Genomic DNA, 20,526 nt, shown 5'->3' with positions numbered 1-20,526 from the left:
AAACAGTTCCTCAGCCGCCCCAATCCCTTAAACAGCACACCCTGCCAGGCCGGGAACATTCCGTCAGTCTCTGGAGAGCTGTCCTGCCATCTAAGCAGCACTGGGCTCCTCTATATTAACTTCAATTTTCACGCGGACTATAATTCTTTTATTAAGACCTGATGCCTAAATTTTCCAGGAGCGGAGACCACCCTCCCCACCAAACCTCAAATTACAGCTGTAGAATTTTACCTCTAGCATTTGTGTCCTGCGACAAGGCAAGATGGGCAGGGTTCTTAGAGCAGGCAGGGGGAAATGCGTGTAAAATGGAAGAAGGTGGACTTCCCTGGTGGTGCAGTGGTTGAGAGTCTGCCTGCCGATGCAGTGGACGCGGGTTCGTGCCCCAGTCCGGGAGGATCCCACATGCCACAGAGCGGCTGGGCCCGTGAGCCAAGGCCGGTGAGCCTGCACGTCCGGAGCCTGTGCTCCGCAACGGGAGAGGCCACAGCAGTAAGAGGTCCGCGTACCGCAAAAAAAAAAAAAAAAAAAAAAAAAGGGGGAGAAGGCACCCCAAGCACCACGTTTCAGTTTGCAGCCAAAGAGAAGTGCTAGCATGATGTAAGGTCTGGAAATGTCACCTGAGGACTTCTTGAAAAAGTTCAATGGGTTAGGCTGAAGAGGAGACAGAGAGAGAACAAGATGGCTGAACTCAAATATTAGGAGGGCTGCTGGGTAGAGAACAAGAGGCAGACGTGTGCACTTCCTCTGTATAAACTAGAACCAGGACCAGATGCTAAGAGGGGGCAGGATGGGGCTCCAGTAGGAGGGCCAGGAGCAAAGCTTATCCACCCCCTGTAAAACCTGCTGACCTTACACGCACAGCTGGCAGGATCCTCTCCAAAACTTTCCTGCACATCTGCTCCGACTTCTGGAGTGTCTCCCAAAAGTCAGTTGTGTTTAGTCCCAAACCTGCTTATGTCAGTTGTTTTTTGGTATTACATTTACATAACTTACTGAAGAACCTAAACAGATAAAATATGAGTATGAAAGACAGTTGTTATTTCTAAGAAAAGTAAAGTGAACATTTTGGAAGTTCCTGAATAAATGTAAGTAGCTAATAGAAACTGCTGCTGAATTAGACGTGGGCAAAACTGCAAAAATTTAGCCCCCCCCAAAAAAGTCATAAAAATCTAGGATTCTGTACCTAGATTATTTCCAAGTGACTTTTAATCCTCCCTCCACTTTAAGGAAACTAGAAATTACAGAGGACACATCTTAGCTACAAAAGGCCTCAAGGAACACCAACAAGAGCACCCAGATGCGAAGGAAAGATTTTTCCTTTCCACAAAAGCTGAGCAGCTAAATGTTTTCAACTGAAATAAGCTATTTTAAATGCATATAAATGTATATATTTATGTGCAATTTTTTGTGATTGCTGGATTCTACTGACTTCTAAAAATCTACTTCGTTGAGTTATAGTTTGCATACAATAAAGAGCACCCGTGTAAAATGTGTATTTTGGGAATTCCCTGGCGGTCCAGCGGTTAGGACTCTGCACTTCCACCGCAGGGGGCCGGGGTTCAATCCCTGGTCGGGGAACTGAGATCCCCCAAGCCACGTGGCACGGCCTAATAATAATAATAGTAGATAATAAAATGTATATTTTGATGAGTGTTGACAAATTCACACAGCTGTGTGACTACATCCACAATCACCACAGGGAACGCTTCCTTCACCTCAGAATGTTCTTTGTGCCCCATCCAACCCCCCCCTCGCCCCACAGTGTCTAAGGCATCATGGCTCTTACACAATGTGTCAAGGTCATCCAATGACCACCGGTGCTTACCACCATCTAGCTTTGTTTTTACTCCCTTTTTTTCCCCATACAGTAAAATTCACTCTCTTTGGTGTATAATTATGTGTTCTGACACACAGCTGTGTGACCACTATCACAGTAATTTAACTTTCTGCATTAACTGACCAACCACCTGTCTCAACCTCATCAGATTAGAGGACTTGCACTGCATTTGGACCTAGAAGGCTTGGACTTGACACCAGCCACACTCTCTAATCCTTTATTACCCCTGTAAATTGAACTGTGAGCTCCACGATCTTTTCTACCGCTAAATCCAGTGATAAGTGTCACGAGGTGTGCGTGAAAACGAACAAAATGAGGCCACCCAGGAGCAACGGGGACACCCCACAGCCCTGTGTCCCCTTTATTCGCAATAAAGGGAACAAGCTCCACAGAGCTCAAGCATTTAACCTAGTGGAAGAGCAGGCTTGACACTCCTCCAGTCCAAATCATTCCAGAGACTTCCTTCCCTGTCTCCCCCACCTGCCACTAAATTTTTTTTAAAACATCTTTATTGGAGTATAATTGCTTTACAACGTTGTGTTAGTCTCTGCCGTATAATAAAGTGAATCAGCTATATGTATACATATATCCCCATATCCCCTCCCTTTTGCGTCTCCCTTCCACTCTCCCTGTCCCACCCCTCTAGGTGGTCACAAAGCACCGAGCTGATCTCCCTGTGCTATGAGGCTGCTTCCCACTAGCTATCTATTTTACATTTGGTAGTGTATATATGTCCACGCCACTCTCTCACCTCGTCCCAGCTTACCCTTCCCCCTCCCCGTGTCCTCAAGTCCATTCTCTACGTCTCCTGCTACTAATCTTAACTGATTCCTCCGAAAAGAAGGAATAAAGGAAAAAGATATTAAGTGAAAAGCCACGGCTGTGATGCAAACCAACAACCCTGCATCAAAAGTACAGAATTCTTTGTCCTCACAGGGAACCTCAACTGAAAAGCATGTGTCTCATTTCTAAGACAACAACAAGAAAAATGGTGGCCCAGCAAAAAAACTGATAAATAAATAATGGGGTGATGAGTGTCTGATGACCCAATCCAGGTGCCCTGCAGACATCCAGTGCATGGAGCTGCTCTTCCCTCCCTTGGGGTTGGCCCCAGCTTTTTAAAAATTCCTCTCCATCAGAGCCACTAATACTCATGACAGCGACAGCCAAAGCAACAAGCATTTTTCTAGCGCCAGCTGTGTATCCGGCCCTGCACCAACCAAAAGGACATGTTTTCATCGCTAGTGCGTGTTTCATCCCTACACTAACCCAGCGAAGGAGGTGTTATTAGGCCACTTCACAGAGCAGAAACTAGACTTAGATTGAATAATGTACACAGGATCCCCCAGCTGGTAAGTGGGGGGAGCCAGGAAGTAAACCAAGTCAATGACTATGAAGCCAGGGCCCTCAGATTCCCGAAGCAGAAAAGCCCACCCACGGGTCAGGCTTCCGAGGCCCCTGCGTTAGTTTAAAATGTAGAGGTCAGTTGGTCTGAGACAGGACACTGAAGGGACAGGACATGGTGGTTCCCTAAAGTAACCACCTACATTGGGCCCTTTACTGAAATAAAGAGGCAGTGTCCCAGATCTGTCCCCAGAGATGGGCAATATAATATTCACAACTACAACCCCAATTTAGGGAAGGGGGGATTAATGTGTCTTCCAGAGTGCTCAATACTGCACAATGAAAGATAAACTGTAACCATGCGTAGGAGTTTAGAAAACAGAGTGCTGACAGGTGAGAAACTGTGGCACTTTTCTGGCAATCTGGGGGAAGCTGTGTCTAGCTGACAGCGTCGCCCAGTGCTGGGAAACGAGCCCGGGGGCGGCAGGGGGCAGCTCCCAGCCCCAGCCTGGGAAGATGACCGCCCCCCAGCACCAGGCAATGCCCTTTGCTCAGATCCCCCTCCAGGAAATTAGTGATGTGGCTTCTTAGGAATTTGCAGTAAATTTGTGCCAAATAACAGAGTATTCCCCTTCCTGGGAGGGTGGGAAGGGCCACCTACCACCAGCAGGTCGGTGACTAAGCCTTGGGCTTATGGGTCAGTCTCTTAAGAATGAGACCCAGGGGGATCAATTCCCCAGAGCCCGGTCCCCTTGGGTGAAAACCTCAGCCTTCCAGGGGCAGCCCAGGAGCCCACCTAGGGCCAACTCCGGCCTGGAAAGGTGGCTGCCCAGCCTGACACTGCCAGCTCTGACTCAGCTGGCCCCACGTTACATTTCATGGGGACCAGTCCTAAGATGACGCGGAACACAACCCACAACCGCGGAAATCCCGCCAGGGTTCAAATCCAGTCTGCTTACGCTGGGGTTTTGAATGGGGGTAAAGCGTGAGGTGGGATTTCTTCTGAAACGTGTCATTTTCTTTTCTGTTTACAACAAAGAAAGTGCTCTTGAAGAGAGGAACGGGAAAGGGGAAGAAAAGGTTTCATTACTAATCAAAGCAAATTTCTTCGGAACCACAAAGAGGAATTTTGCTGGGAGAAACAGCTGAAAATGTGATCAGAGGAAGGAAGGAGCATTAGATATAAAATCACCAGGAGGGGACAGGAGAGAGGCCATGGGCCTGCTAGTATTACATACAAATAATAATAAGTAAATGAAATATAGATGATAAATACATAAAATTAATAAATTAAGAGTAACCAAATGCCCTACAGAAAAGGAACAGTTGAGTTAATTATGGTACATTTAGCCAACATCATATTATGCAGCCATTAAAAATGATGATTGCAAGGCTTCCCTGGTGGCGCAGTGGTTGAGAGTCCGCCTGCCGATGCAGGGGACACGGGTTCGTGCCCCAGTCCGGGAAGATCCCACATGCCGCGGAGCAGCTGGGCCCGTGGGCCATGGCCGCTGAGCCTGCGCGTCTGGCGCCTGTGCTCCGCAACAGGAGAGGCCACAACAGTGAGAGGCCCGCGCACCGCAAAAAAAAAAAAAAAACAAGTGGCAAAGGAGTACTGATTAGCACTCTTGAAGAGTTATATAAGTCTTGCTTTAAAAACATCATTCTCTAATCACTTAGGTTAGTACCAGAACATTTCCCTAGCCTGGATCTAACCAAAAATTTATCAAACTGTCAACCAGAGTTGATGAGGAAGGAAGTAAAGATAAAAGCAAAGCAGGAAGGTATTTATTCAACAAACATTTATAGAGTGACAGCCAGGAACAAGGCACTGCAAGGGGCTGCAGAGGGCCTGTACTATTGCTCTTACCCTCCTTGAGGCAAACAACAACCTGCTAGGAAGACAAATTCGACATGTTTCTGAAGGATGCACACTGGCAAATTCCCACCTCCTGGGAAAGGAATACAAATGCCAGAGCCAGGCTGCCCATCTAGCTGACATGTGGACAGAAAGGGCCGGCACTGGTGCTGGGGTCGTGACTAGAGGCAGGTGTGCCTCCCCGTAACCTAGTGCAGTGCCCTGGACAGAGAGGGTATGCGTGTTGGAAAAGTTAAGAAAAAAATTCTTCTTCTGAAGGTAAGGTAAGGCAAAGCCCATGCAGGTGAACCACGAGCCATCATCTTTTCATGTGCAATGCAGTTTCTAACTTTCTGAAAAATCTTAGAAATGATGTATTGGCTCTCGTAGAGAACCAATACCTTCAAAAAGTTATATACAGTCATCTCTCAGTATCTGGAGAAGACTGGTTCTAGAGGCCTCCGTGGATAACAATGGCATATATAAAATGGCATAGTACAATGAAGACAGTCGGCCCTCCATATCTGCAGGTTTCACATTCACAGATACAGAGGGCTGACTATATACAGCCCACTATACAGTGGACCACATTTCTCACTTCTGAGGCATCCTGTGGTACCCCACCCAGACTCATGGCTCTCTTCATCTCTTCTCCCCAACATCCACCACGTGCCACCTGGTTTAGTAAACAGCCTCAGAAGACGGCTGCCCTCCATTCCTTCCTTCCCTGTACGTACATATCACCCTCATGTCAAGGTGTAGAATCAATTTCCCCTTATCTTGCACCTGGGTTACCCCTGTGATGTGCTTTGACCAATAGTGATGGGTCTAGCCTTTAAAACCTCTGATAGCTACCACTGTCTCCCAGACACCACCATGCTCCACCATGCTGTGAGGAAGCCCAAGCTAACCACTTGGAGGGGTCACTGGAGAAGCTCGACGGCTTTAGACATGTGAGTAAGGCCTTCTTAGAGCTTGCCAACAAAGCTTTCAGCTGAATGCCGGCAATGAATGAAACAGTCCAGGCAGCCAAGTGAGTGACCTCGGCCAGTGCCACGTGAGGCAGAGAAGCATCCAGCTGAGAGCACAGTCAACCCAGAGAATCATGAGATAAACTGTTATTGTTTTAAGCCAAGAACAGTTGTTATTGCTTTAAATTTTGAGGTTATATGTTATATAACCACGGATAACTGAAACAGGGTAAATGAAGGAATACATGTGCAGTAACGCCACTGAGAAACGGGCCAACCCACATTAGTGAACTTCCTAGAGAGCCCAAATGTAATCCTTATTTGTCCAAATGTGTTCTTATCCATTTCTGACAAAAACGTTTTTAGAATGCAGTATTAGACCTCACTTTATATTGACTGTAATTTAATATTCTCTTGAAGTGGGCGTCATGATTACAGATATTGGTGACTACAATGTCCTGTAATGTAACAATGCCTCCTAAAGGGGCATAAGGAATGTCGGCTGCAACACGGAACCCCCAGACAGCTCTGCTCCTTGATCAGTGGCAATACTTCTGCCCCTAGAAACACCTCCTCAACCCCCATGTTGTTCCTTCTCATGGTTGTGGGTGGAGAAACTAAAGACCCAATCCTGTTGGAACTGTATCTCAACAGACTCTTAGGGAAGATCTTTTATGACTGCAGAAGAGAAGGAACTCTGGAATCCCACTGACCTAGATTCGAACCCTGCTCCTCTACCTTCTAGCTATGCGGCTCTGGACAAGCCATTTCACTCATCACACATTTCAGTTTCCTCATCTGTAAAAAGGAAATACTTTCTACCTCTTGCTGGAAAATACTTGACTGAAATACAGCAAGAGTTCAGCACACTGAGTACCTTGTCCATCCCCATGTTCGCTGGGTTTCCACCTAGGGGTTACCTCTGAGCTCACACGTCTGAGCGTCGGTCAGGACTGTACCCGCGGTAAAGCAGATCATCACGAGTACATATGTTCATGAGGGGACAGCTGGGGGTTGGCTGAAGGTTTATTCAGGGTTGAAGCACCCTACTGGGATTCACTGCACATTGATGAAGAAATTGCAGAATAACCTGGAGTCCTAGCAATTCTGCCTCTTGGAGATTTCACCAGACCTTGGCATGGAGACTGGTGCCTGGACCTGGCCCCACTGACGCGGCCCTCTCCGGAAAAACCCGGCTGATGACAAAGTGTTGATTTAAAATAATGAACACGAGGACTCCCATGTGCATGGCAAAATGTCAGTGAAATCACGTGGGTGAAAGGTGGGACCTAAAATGCATTTGCACGATGATGCCAGACTGGAAACACCCTGTTTACACACAGAAAAGGATCAGAAAAGGCCCCAGAGAAATGTGACCAGGGGAAGCACTGAGGGGGGAACTTTCTGCAAAGTTGTTCACATGTTCAATAATTGACTATTCTTCCCCCACGTGCAGCTGGATTCGATGGCCTCCTGGTCCCCTTCTGTGCATTTCCTTATTATCCCGGTTCCTACATGATACCCATCTGCACGCTTTTTGTAGAGGATGAGCCATCTGTGGGACAGGGGCAGAGCCCAGGGCCAAAGGACCAAGAACCGGGTTGGCTTTGCCCCCTCCCAGCCTGTGTCCTGCACACACGCCTCAGCTGCTCAGAGCCCCAGGCTGCTGCCTCCCCGCCTAGCTCCCGTTCCTGCTTCCCCCACTCACTTCTCATACACTCCTGGCCACGTTCCCAACAGGAACATTCTGTCACAGGCTTCTCCCTGCCCTTGCAACCAATTCCCAGGGTGAAACAGAGGGGCGCTTCCTATGATATTTTAGGTCCTCCCACCTCTTGGCACTGTTCTTCAACACTGCTTATAGCAAAGGCATCTGGGGGCAGCCACAGATGCAGGAAGGAGGCCCAGATGCCAGCTTCCAGAGAAAAAGAGGCTTTCAGGGAAGCCCCCTGCCCTCACACCCACCATCTCACTCACCAGTGATCCCTCCCCAGTTACCCAGCCCCTCTGTCTTCTCTTGTCCTCCTGAGCCTCAGTTTCCTCATCTGTAAAATGGAGCCAGTAACACCCAGGAGTGATTGAGACGATGTGTATGAACTTTAGCTCCAGCCTACAGACAGGGCATCTGAAGCATCAGCTTCCTCACACCCTCCCCACTGAAGCCCCCCGGAGCCGAATATTCATTCACTGGGCGAATGATTTGCTCTGTGATTTGTAGGTGTGAAAGGAATCCCACATCCACTGCTCTATCATGTTCTCATTTGTGAATAAAGGTCTTAACAGGCTAGTAACTCCAAGAGAGAGTTTTGCCCCTAAATAGCCTTTCTGCCGTGAAATAAAGCTATAAAATATGTTTCAGGGGTTCCTCGCTCCTAGCTTGCCACAGTCTCATTCCTTTCAGGACCCTGTCAGAAGCTAACAGGTGTCCGTGGGCACATGTGAGGGTCCTGGGAGCAGCCACGGGCCGCAGGAATGTTCCCTACCTCGGCTGCATTTTCTCCCCACTCCCATCTCCCCCTTCATCCTCCCCCATCAGCAGCTGCCTGGTCCTGCCCTCCACCCCCTCCTGCTTCATCAGCTCACCCCTTGGGCGGCTCGGGGTGAGTAAAAGGCAAGCTGGGCCAGGAGCCAGGCAGGGGGAGGGATGTGGGAAAGGCCTGCCGGCCGCAGCTTGCTCCTCCCTCCCTCCAACCCCACGCCGCGCTCTCCTCCACCACAGCCTCCGACGACATGATCTGACGCCCTTCAGTCCCAGACCCCAAAGGCTGCGAGGCCATACCTGTTGCTCAGTTAGAGCCACCCATTCACTGATAAACGAAGCCCCAGCATCGCCCCATCCCACAGCCCCGGACTCCACCTGCTGTTCGGTGGGAACCCTGACCTGCCTACCTCCCAAGAGAAGAACCCAGGCAGCGCAGGCTGTGTGGCTTGTCCCTGACACTTCAGGCTACCCTGAGGCCCCTGTGTCCTTCTGTCTTTCTCCCACAGAGCCAAATATGGGTTTGAGGGGATGAAGGGTGCAGAGGAAGAAGACTTGGGCACTGGAAAGGTTCCTTCGGTGCTGCCGGTGACAGCAGCACTCACAAACCCCCAGAAATCCAGTGTCTGCTTCTAACTGGGAAACTGGGTTCATCCCCCCACCAGCCCAGAAGGGGGTCCCTGGCTGGAGCCAACAGGTGACGGGAGAAGAGAAAGAAAAAGGGAGTCTATGGGCAGAAGACAGCAAAGCAAGGAGGTGCCGGGGGCTGGGGCTACTCTGATTGTGGGGGGAGGGGGGGTCTGGTTGCCGGTTCTCATACCCCTGTCCTCCAGCCCCTGCCCACTCCTATCCCTGATGGTGCCCCATGCCGGGAGGTAACAGGGGACCAGGGGAGCTGCAGGCAGGTGAGCGAGCTTCATTCCATGGCCGGGGGGTCTGTGTCTAGGTGCTCTCTCCATGACAACACGGGGCCACAGGGGGCTCAGGGTTCCACCGTATTCTGAGAGACCAAATGCAGGGACACTGTGACTTAAGACTTTGGTGAGTGGGCCTGGGAACCCAGGCACCTTTTAAAAAGTCACATGACGGGACTTCCCTGATGGTCCAGTGGGTAAGACTCCACGCTCCCAATGCAGGGGGCCTAAGTTTGATCCCTGGTGGGGGAACTAGATCCCACATGCATGCCGCAACTAAAGATCCTGCATGCTGCAACTAAGACCTGGTGCAGCCTAAATAAATATTTTTTTAAATTGTTAAAAATAAAAATATATATATATATATATATATATATATATAAAGTCACATTAGTCCCAAACAAGTGACTCAGAAACTTCTGGAACACAGCCCACTGAAAGCTGGGGCCTCCTGCATTCTATCTCGGGCTCCCAAATGGACCTTGGGAGTCACCTCTCCCTCCCCATCTAGTCCCAAAGCTGCCTCCATGTCAAGGTCATGCTCTCCTGGGATACTAATATTGCTATTCTTGATTTACTTATTTTTCTATCTTTTTTTTCTGTTTCCTAATCTTTTGGAGTTTTTCTTAGCAGCGCCCAAAGGACACCAGCAATCAAGGGTTCAGCCTCTTGGGCTCCAGTGGGGAGAATTTCTGATGTGCTCCCTTCATGGGCAGCAAAGCACATGGGAAACTCATGTGGTCCAGGGGCCCTGGCAGAGAGGAAAGGGCTAGAAGTGACTGTTCAGTAAAAGGAAAGGGTTCAGAGTTTGATCCCAGGCCCCAGAGGCTGCCATGCCCACCTATCTGCCCCCAAGCTGTGCTTGTCACCGATTCCTGATAGGAATGCCTCTCTCGCCATTCTCGCCCAGAAAGCTTCCAGCAGGGCCCTCAGCTGGCAGCAGCACAACCTTAGGTTCAACAACCCGGAAGTCATGAGGGGAATGGCAGGCTGTCACCCTTTACGCACAGGGCATGGGGAGGAAAAGGGACCTTTCTGTGTGCCTTCACCAATCCGTGTGCACCAGCCCAGGGCTGGGCCCCTGCAGCATCAACACACAAAGCTTCTGTGAGAGAGGACACTGTGTGAGCCAGAATGCGAAAACAGGAAGAATATTGGTCCAAGAACTAGGAAAAATTTAAAACAGAAGAAAAACCTGTGTTTCAATCTAACTAAGCGGGAGGCAATGGGACAGCCCCACAGGTTTCTTGCATCAACCACCAATGGCACTGCTGCGCCCCTGGACACTCAGCCCCCAATCACAGGAGACTAATGGCTTTGGCCAAGATGGCGGTAGCAGTGTGACGTAGTAGCAAGAGCACTGAAATGGGAATCTAGAAATGGACATTCCAGCCGCTGACTGCCACAACTAGCTGCGTGGCCTTAGAGAGGTCACTCTCCATCTCTGGGCTCATATATAAAATAAGCAGGTAGTGGGTAGGACGCACAGCTGTGGAATTCATTGACTCTAAGCCCTGTGGAGCCCCCGCCCCCAGACAGGTTACCAGATAATAAGTGCAGAAGGCCAGGAATCACACCTCCCGATCTCTGTAGCCCCTCAGAACCTACTCAGGGTCTTGGCACCCAGTGGGACCACAAGACTACCTATTAGTTAAGCTGAGGCCAAAATTTCACCCCTTCCACAGGAAGGCATCCTCTGGAACCAGCAGACACCCCCTCGCTGTGGCCGGCGACCCTGGCCCCGTTTGCATCCCCATGACATGCCTTCTGTGGGGAGACCACCACTCCCTACATCATCTGACTGCTCGGGCACCCTGAGCTCCCAGCAGAAGTGGGATTTACGACAAACACACAGTCCTTCACGTCTCCTTATCTGAGGTTACCCACAACCTTTGATCTTAATAACAACCACTTTAGGCAGGCCAACTCTGTCCCCATTTGACAGAGGGGCACTGAGTCCACACACTCAGTCTCTCGCCGAAACCAGTCGATGACAAGCTAGAGACCAGAAGCCAAGGGTGCCCTCTTTCCCCACAAGAAGTCTTCCCAGCAGAGCTCAACGACAAACACAAGGCTGCCTCGCTCAAGACCAGGCCCAGGCGGGCCTTCCTGCCACCCACGCGGGCTGGGCACAGGTGACAGAGTGGCCAATGTTCGGAAATCCTCCAACCCCTAAGGCCAACCACAGACAAGCTCTGTTGCAAAGCCAGGGGTTGAGGGAGAGCTGGTCCTTCCTGCACAGGCAGATGAGAACCCCAGACCACGACCCCTGCCCCCCGACATTCTGACTCAAGGGCAAAGAAAACAATGCCACCCCCATCTCCAAAACGGGTACCACCTCAGCTGAGAGCTGCTGGGAAGAGAAGCCGCTGGGTGGGACAAAAGGTGGGACTCACCTCCCTCAGCAACTGCATCCCCTTCAGCCCGTCCCGCTGCTGCTGGGCCACGGTGACCCCCAAGACGAGCGTGTGCACGACGCAGGAGACCACAGAGATGATGACGATGGGGCTGAGGCTGAGGGGCAACGTGATAAAGAAGGAGAAGACGAAGAAGGCCTGCCAGCCCACCGTGTCGCTGGCTGCGTGGGCGCGGGAGAAGTTCAGGCCCAGGTAGGAGAAGACCTGGGCTGTTATCAGCAGCCACAGCAGGTAGGGCACCACTTTCCGGGTGACCCGGTTGGGCAGCAGCCCCTTTTTGCAGAGCACAAACAGGATGATGTCCAACACCAGCCCCACCCCGGCCACAGCCAGGGGAGCCAGCTTGTCACTGGAGAAGACCACCGCGCACATGACCACCACGTAGCAGTCGAAGAGGGCCGCGAACACCACCAGCACCAGCAGCGTCTCGTGGCGCTGCCTTTTGAAGTAGGTCTGGTACAGGTTCTCCAAGGACTCCGGCACGAAGGTCAGCCGCATGAAGCGAGGCAGGCACAGGCAGGATCCCGAGTTCCGGACAGAGATCTCATGGGTCCGGCCCACCCTGCGGTCAGGGTCAGAGGGCAGGCTGACGGAGTACTCGGCTGAGTACTCGGCCGAGTACTCAGGATCAGAGAAGCCCTGGGTCCTCGGCATCCTGGCTGGTGTCTGCTTCTACTGGCTCTGGAGAAGCGGACGGTGAACAGAGGAGGGACTCTGGAATGGGCCACCTACCAGGGCTCTTGGGGACCTGGGGCAGGCTGACGGCCGGCCCCCTCGGGCAGGAACACAGAGCTGGCTTCCCCGGCACAGGCAGCACTGACCATCTGGAACTTAAAAGGACATCACTGAGTAGAAGCCCCTCTTCCTTCCTACCTGTGCTTTCTCCACAACCCACCCCAGCTGTCCTCAAAGAATCCTTGCTCCAAGGGGCTCCAGAACCAGGGCCGTTCTCCCGCCTCCCCCATGCTCACTCCACCACCCGACCACACACACTTAGTCCTGTCCGCCCAAACACTCCGTCTCCTGTCTCTGCCTATGGACGGGCCTGGCCACCTCTCCATCCGTCGCACCCTTGGTCATCTCGTCTCTCTCAGTCCCTGACTTCCTCACGTAAATCTCCTCCAGGCCCAAGCCTTAGAAGGTCTAGATAAAACAAGCTAGAAAAAAAAACTGGGGGTTCCCGAATCTTCCTCTGTTTACTTCCTTTCCCACCCAGCTCCTCGGCCACTCGGGCTCCCCACCTCGGGGCACTGTTTGCCCTCCGGAAGGCTGGCCCTGCCCCTCCGTTTACCTGTGCAGAAACTCGGGAGCCGCGTGGTCCGGGCTGGTCCCCTCGCGGGCTGCGAGGCCGAGTCACGCGTGCAGCGGGAGGGGACAGGAGGGCTCAGCGCGCCCGGGGGCTGCTTCCCACGGAGCCGCGCTGCCCCGCCAGAGCCACGGTCCCCGGCCGGGTCGCGACTCTCCCGCCGTCAGGCCGGGAACCCGGCCGGGAGAGGCGCAGGACTGCCCCTCAGCATCCACAGGCGCCCGGCCGCAGGAGGAAGGAGGAGGAGGCGGCGGCGACGGAGGCTGGAAAATTCGGGGGCGCCCGCCCCTAGGGCTGCGGCTCGCGGGGCCGGCATGCGCGGCCGGCCCCCTCCCTCTGGCCCCTCAGTGGTCGCGACGGCGCGGCAAGGGGCGCACCCGGGGCCCTCCGCGGCGGGAGCGAGGGCCGAAGCCGGGGAAGCCCGCCAGCATCCTCTGGCCCGCCCGCGCGCCGAGCGGAGCTAGCCGAGTCGGGGCGCTGCGCGCTGCACAGTGAGTCCCCGCGCGGCGCTGGCGTCTCCGGGGCCACGCGCGCTCCAGGCCCCGGGAGGCGGGCGGCGCCCCTCTCTCCCCGCAGTCGCCGCCCTCTCGGCGAGCGCGTCCGTAGTGGGGGGGTGGGGGCGGGGGTGAGGCGCCCGGCTCCAGACCTGGCCCGGCGGGGGGAAGGAGGAGAAGCGTGAGGAGGAGCGCGAGGGCGAGTTGCAGGGCCCCTGGCGGCCCCAAGCTCCGACACCGGGCGGCGAGCTGGCGGCGACGGCTGCGTGGAAGCTCGGAGTGGGCGGTGGCAGGAAGGATGGGTTAATCAGCGCCTTTCCCCCCGCAGGCCCGTCTCAGAAGATAAAAGCCCGGGACGTGCCCTCCCGCAGGTGAGGCGCGCTAGGGGCATCCCGGGCGCCCCCTCCTCTGCCGCAGCTTCCTTCCGGGCTCGGAGAGGCGGGGGCTGAGGTTTGCGGACGGCTCCCCCCGCCGGTGCGCCTGGCCTGTGTCCCCGCCCACCCTGGCAGCTTTCCGCAGAAGGGCCCGCAGCTGAGCCTGGTTCTTGAAGGAAGCGGGTAGGAGTGGCCCGGGAGGCACGTGGAATTGGGAGAGAACCTGCTTCAAAAAGATCTCTTGTGCACATTCCACCTGTTTGAGGCGTTTTTGAATTTACAAACTCTGTTAAAAACTCAAATGCTCCTTTGAATGGTTAAGTCGTTCAGTCTCTTACACGTTAGTATAAATTACTTTCCTTGGATTTGACAGAATATCTTGCCAAGCTCAACCACGGGCTTTAGGAATTTAGATAAAGGGAGAGGAGGGAGATAGGTTGTTTTGGAGCAAAAGTAACAATGTGGGGGAAAGAGTTGCTGAGGACAGCCAGCAGCATGAGAGGATGGGCTCCCTGGGGAGAGGAGGAGATGTAGGTAAGAGAAGGGAGAAACTCAGCCATCCAGGCCCTGGATGAAGATGCCTCCTGGACCTCTTGAGATCATCCTTGAGGGCCCTTTCCAGAACCTCAGGTGTCAACTCACAAACCTCAGGGAATAGATTCATCAGCGAATTGATCCTATCACAGCTGTTTCTGTCCGACCCTCATACTGATTCAGAAAAGCTGCCAGCCTCAGCCCAAACTTGTCGGGGCTTTGCTTCCAAACGTGAGGAATACAACATCAGATTTAGGAGGACGGTAATTTCAGTAAAGCAGCATTTCTCCCCATTGTTTCGGTTTGTTTGGAATCCAAACATTTATTTTGAATTGTTCTACAGTGTTAAAGGAGGCATGATTTTTATGTTTAACAAAGGGACATGTGTTAATAAAGGGGAAAAAAAGCTGATAAATACTGTTTGGGCCTGCTTGGGCACAAGCGACACCCACATTGTGTCTTCTGTGAGTCCCTCCCCTTTTCCTGGCACACATGCCAACCCTTGGGGTTCTGGGGGGCTCCCCGCTCGGCAAGGCCACGCCCAGCTCCTGGGCCCTGTGGGTTTTCTGCTGGGCCTTCTGCCACCACCTATGCCCCAGCCTCTCCCCCCCACACATCCCGTGAAGGAAGAGCGTTCCACACAGATACCCCTGGTAAAAACCCCGATCTCCTGCCCCTCCTGCCCTGACTGCTGAACTCACTGCTCCACTCCCTGCCCTTCCACAGTCCTCCTCTCTTGGCCGTGGGCACCTGTTCAGCAGACCTGTGCTGGGAGCACACAGGATGCCCAGCCGGGCCAGGCATCAGGAAAGACCAGAGAAAACACCCCACCCCTGCCCTCAGGATGCTTGCCAGCTCTGCCGGGGCACCACGTCCACAAAGACAGACCCTCAGTTGAGCACAGGTGACCTGAAGCAGGGCCTTTCAGGACCACAGGGGAGCATCTGGTTGGCTGGAGCCTCTGCAAAGGCTCAGCAGCAGGACAGTACCCACAGCACACTCCCGTCCCTGCTCTGCATTCTGGGTTATGCGCACAGCCCTTCCCTATGGATGTGGGAAGCCCAGCAGGGCAGCTGCAGCCCCTCTCTGGGCCTCCCTGGAAGCCAGGGGCAACCGAGTGGATATTCCAGAGCAAGAGAGGTGATTGGGGAAAACGCAACTAGTCAGAGACAGGCAGTGGGGCCACAAGTCTCATCCGTCTCCCTCACAGCTGTTTCTCCAGGACATGGCACCTAGTAGATACTCAAAGCAGCCGTTGAATGAATGGATGGTTTCCTTAGGAAGAAGTGGCACTTTATAAGTGTCCCTGAGCAGACCAACAGGACTTATTCATTGATGCTGAACATGTCCTGGTCCAGGAGAAATTAAAAATAACCACACTCAAGTGAAAATGGAGGGAGGTGCCTTCAGTTTCTAAGCTATATATTTTGCACTGTCACCTGGAAAGCTGTCATGCATTGCTTTTGCAATCAAAAGGTACAGTAAATCTATCTTTAAAACACATACCAACACGCACATGCACACACCCACACAACCGAAGGCCATGAATGGTTCTGTGAGCGACTTGCCTGTGGCACGTGTCCTAAAGTGAAGACAGAATCACGGGCTTGGGGAGAAGCTTGGAGGGCACCCCAACCCTAGCCCAGGATCCCCTCGGACAGGATACCTCTTTGCAGAAGGCACCTTTTGTTCGTATGGTTTGAGATTAGAGATGGATTGCTGAGAATTAATTATTATTGGATAAACAAGAGTGGTTGGGCCCCCTGGGGAAATGTGGTGGCTCCTGAATTCAGCAAACGAGATCAGAGCAGGACCCTGGTGTCCTGGGGAAGAAGAAGCGGGAGGAGAGACAGTTACCAGCTCCCCTGCTGCTGGGCCCTGGGAGAGCCCTGACTGGGGCCTTCCCGGAAAGCAAAGCCTGCATGCAGGTGGTTTAATTGCGAGAGTGATTCCTGGGGAAAGAAGTCAGGAAAGCCGGTAAATACAGGGGGCTGTGCCGGTGCGGTCACTGCCGTGGGCAGTGGGGCTTGATCCCTCTGGGACCCTCTGAGGAGCCTCGCAGAAGGCACCTCAGCCTGTTTGGCTGGGTGGCTGGAAGTGGGGAGTATTTATCCAGCTGCTTCCCTCCCATGTTGGTTAAGGGTCACGGGTTGGTGGGTTTCCTCTTGAGCACTTCCAGGTGCCTACAAGCCTCAGGGAGGCTGAGCGGTGGGCACCTGGGCAGGAAACAGGACACTCGTGCAGTGACGCAAGGTGCCTGCAGGTATACCCGCAGCAGTTGAGGAGTAGATGGAGGGGCCACAAGGATGACCCGTACAGCGTCCAGACCTTCATCAACTCCTGCCAGCTCAGAGGTTTGCAGCCTTCACCCGGGAGACAGGAGCCCTCAGTCATCAGCAAGCACAGCCTCGGACCCTGGCCTTGATGCTGAGGGGGGCCTCAGACAAACGATTCCACCTCCCCAATTCTCAGCGTCCTTGTGGTGGGGTGACACAGACTGACCCTAGGAACAGGGGCTAATGGGCATCAGAATGGTCGGCAAGTCTCCACAGAACAAGTCAACTGGGTGTTACGGCCCAGCTCCTGGCACTGCTGCTCCAGCGGGACCTGCTCAAGGCATGGCTGGGCGCCATCGCCCTTGGGCTGTCCCTGTGGTTACACCCGGGTCCCTCTCTTGACTCCACTGCAGTTTTCCTCTCTGACAGCATCGGCCTGAGTGCCACTTCTCTGTCTCTCTCTTTCCTTCTCTGTGTCTCTTGGTGCTTCTGCCTCCACGTCAGTCTCCCTGGCTCTGCCCCTGGCTCTGCCCCTGCCTCTGGGTCCCTCCTTGGACCACTGTGGATGTGTACAAGTGTGTATTTGTGAGTGTATGCCTACGTGTTTTGTGTTAGTGTGTGACCGTGAGAGTTACATGTGAGCGAGCATGTGTGATGAGTGTGATGGGTGAGCGTGAGCACGTGTGCACGCTCCTGGCAGAGCTGCACGGCCCCACCCTAGCAGGTGGGCTCTGGCCTCACCCCCTCCACCCCCATCTGACAGCCCCGGTGCCCTGCTCCCTTCCTCGGGCCTGTCCTCTGGCCTGTGGGCGGGCAGGGGGAAGTGGAGCCCAAACAGTGAAGACCACATCCACTTTCCTGGGCTGGGGTGTTTCTGGGTCTGTCCCATCCTGGGTGTGAGCATCTCCTCAGGAGCCAGACCAGCTCTCCTGGTCCCTCCAGCCCAGCATTTGAAACAGAGTAGCTACTACGTAACCTGCGGTTGAAATAACTTCAATTTAACACTAACCATTCATCCCCCTTCACTCACTGATCCGTGCTTCCCAAAGAGCGGTGATCTTGCCTCCTGTGGGATCCTGCCTTCAGGCGTGGGGGCTGTGTGCTCTCCTTTAGCTCTATGACAGAGGTACTACTAACGTTCCCATTTTACAGGTGAGGAACAAGAGTTGACTTGCTCCTGAGCCCACATCTAGGAAGGGGCGAGTGAGGGCTGCAATCCAGGTGCTCCAGACGGCGCACGAGTGCGGCTCCAGCAGGAATCCTCAGGAAGCTTGCACCAGGCAGGACACTGATCTCAGACTCGGTGCCTAATATATGGCCAGGGGCAGCCTGCAGAATCGTGGCTCCCTGGATGTCAGAGCTGAAAGAGACTCGAAACAGCATTCTGCTCCAGCCTGGATGGGGAAGTTGAGGCCCAGACAGGTTAAATTGGGGGCGAGTAAGACACATGCCCATGGAGTGTGAAGCAACGTGCGAATGCTGAGTAATCCCGAGGCCTCTACGGAAATGTCACGTTTCCAAAAGCACTCGCGCCCGGGCTCCTCCGAGAAGAGGCACCATAGAAATATGTGCTAACAACCTCTCCCAGCATCTGGGGATTAGATGGAGCAGAGAAAGATTTTGAACAAGAGGTGGCTAGACAAGGCCCAAGCCGGCAGGAGATGGAGGCCTCCATCTCCAGGGTGCCTCTCCCTCCCTCTGGTCCCAATACCCAGAAAAGCTGAGTCCTGGGGTGGGGGGGAGGGTGGTCAGCAGGCTGGGGGCTTAGAGAAGGGCTGGCTCAATGCCCTGTTTGCAGATGTTAAAACCTAAACCATCCCAGCAGCTGTTTCCCTGCCCAGCACCCCATCTCAGGACTTGGTAAGCATCCTTGACCCTGCTCTTCCTCTCCCCTCCCCCCACCCATTCTCTACACCCCAACCAGGACAATCGATTGGTCCAAATCCAAATCTGATCTTGTCCCCATCTTCTTTAAAAATCTTGTCACCGGCTGTCCCTGCCAAGGATAAGAAGACTGCCCACCTCTGCACGTGCCAGGGGATCAAATATGATACTACTTGGAAGGCGCTCAGAGGGCGCTTTCCTTTGAAGTTGTCCTCAAGGAACATTGGTCATTTGGGCCTGGAGATCTGTAGTGGGTTGGATGGTTCCCCCCACCTTCCCCCCTCCCCAGAAGATATGTACACCTCCAATTCCCTGGAACCTATGAATGTGACCTTATTTGCAAAAAGTGTCTTTGCAAATGTAATCAAGAGATGAGACCACCCTGGATTACCCAGGCGGCCCTAAATCTAATGACAAGCACACTTAGGAGAGACACACAGAGGAGAAGACAGGCACAGAGGAGGAGGTGCTGTGAAGATGCAGGCAGAGGTTGGAGGGATGTGGCCACAAGCCCAGGAACACCTGGAGCCTCCAGAAGCTGGAAGAGGTGAGGAGGGATTCTCCCCTACGGCCTCCAGGAGTGCGGCCCTGCCGACCGACCACCTTGATTTTGGACTTCCGGCCCCCAGAACTGGGAGAGAATAAATTTCTGTTGTTTTATGCCATCCAGGCTGTGGTAATTTGTTTTGACAGCCACAGGAAACTAAGACAGGATCCACATTTCCATACCTGTACTTAACACTTGCTACGATTTATTGTAATTTTACATGACTGTCACCCCAATCACTAGACTTTGAACCCAGGGTCAAAGCCTTTATTCACCTTTGTACCAGGAATGCCAGCCTCCCAATAAACCTTGTTGAATTTTAAAAAGTCAGTCGGAAAAAAATAAAAAATAATAAAAAAAAAAATCAGTCGGACCCTCTTCTCCAAGTAGGGGACACATGCCCCCCTGATACTCCGAGACAGGCCAGGAAGTGGCATTTCATTGGAACAAATGACATGTCCTAACCAGCTATGTTCTTTCAGAGGGCTGATTTGGGATAAAAGGTGATTCAGAAAAGGATGAGATCATCAAGGGAAAACTGACAAGAAGGCACGAAATAATAACTACCAGGAGACAGTGGTCCAGATTTAAGTAACACTCTCTAGGATTCATTCCACAAAGTTCTCAGGCCCCACGCAAAAGATGTCGGGCTGACTTACACTCAAATTAGACACGCGCAGGTTTGTGGTTAAGCATATCCATGTGTTTCTGCAGATAGTGATTTTTTATAACTATTAAATAACTCATGCTGGCATTGTTTTCCCTCTTGCATTCTTTAAAAAGATGCTGTTTACTGCTCAAGGGGTGACGGAAATAAACCAGCTACTTGCTTTGCCATCCCTCTTCCAATTTTGCTGTGCCACATGGGGGATGCCAGGCACCTTTCTGAAAGTGTTATATTCAGTGGGATAGGTGCTAAGCTTTTTCAAAACCAGACAAGAACTTGGTCCTTTTTTAAAAAAAAAAATTATAGCTTTTATTTTAAAATTTTCTTTTTTCACTCTATTAAAACTCATTTCAGTGAAATGAATTCAGGGTGGGTTTAAGCAATTCTCTCACCCTTCCTCCCCTCCTTGATGCCTCTGGCCTGCCAAGTGGGAAGCAAGTGATGGCTCTGGTCAGAGCTGAGCGAGGACCCAGAACCCCCCGTGTAAGGCTCTCTGGTCGAGACGGCTCTAACCCTTCCATTCATGAATAGCCCCGCACTAGCTGCCAGCTTTGCGATCTGTTTGGACAGGAAAACGTATAACTGTGCTCTGCTATTTTTAGCAGCTGCTAGCGTTGAGTCAGT

The 20,526-nt window shown here is 52.7% G+C and overlaps 1 protein-coding gene across 8 annotated transcripts in view; it reads right to left on the bottom strand.

Annotated features, from left to right (window-relative positions):
- ADCY3 (adenylate cyclase 3) overlaps nt 1-13,589 on the bottom strand; it is a 98,586-nt gene extending 84,997 nt beyond the window's left edge. For 3 of the 8 annotated variants that reach the window (XM_060169735.1, XM_060169739.1, XM_060169740.1), the window contains exons 1-2: nt 13,112-13,587; nt 11,800-12,650 (exon numbers count right to left, since the gene is read on the bottom strand). In XM_060169735.1, coding sequence (XP_060025718.1) covers nt 11,800-12,474 — 675 coding nt within the window. In that variant the 5' untranslated portion in view covers nt 12,475-12,650; nt 13,112-13,587. Of the gene's footprint in view, nt 1-11,799; nt 12,651-13,111 lie in introns of all 8 variants that reach the window. The other 5 variants (XM_060169738.1, XM_060169736.1, XM_060169737.1 and 2 more) reach the window with 5 other exon arrangements.
- Between the last annotated feature and the right edge of the window lie 6,937 nt (nt 13,590-20,526).

The sequence above is a fragment of the Lagenorhynchus albirostris genome, chromosome 13 (genome assembly GCF_949774975.1).
Source record: "Lagenorhynchus albirostris chromosome 13, mLagAlb1.1, whole genome shotgun sequence".
Classification (NCBI taxonomy): Eukaryota; Metazoa; Chordata; class Mammalia; order Artiodactyla; family Delphinidae; genus Lagenorhynchus; species Lagenorhynchus albirostris.
This window is presented reverse-complemented; position numbering and strand designations above follow the sequence as displayed.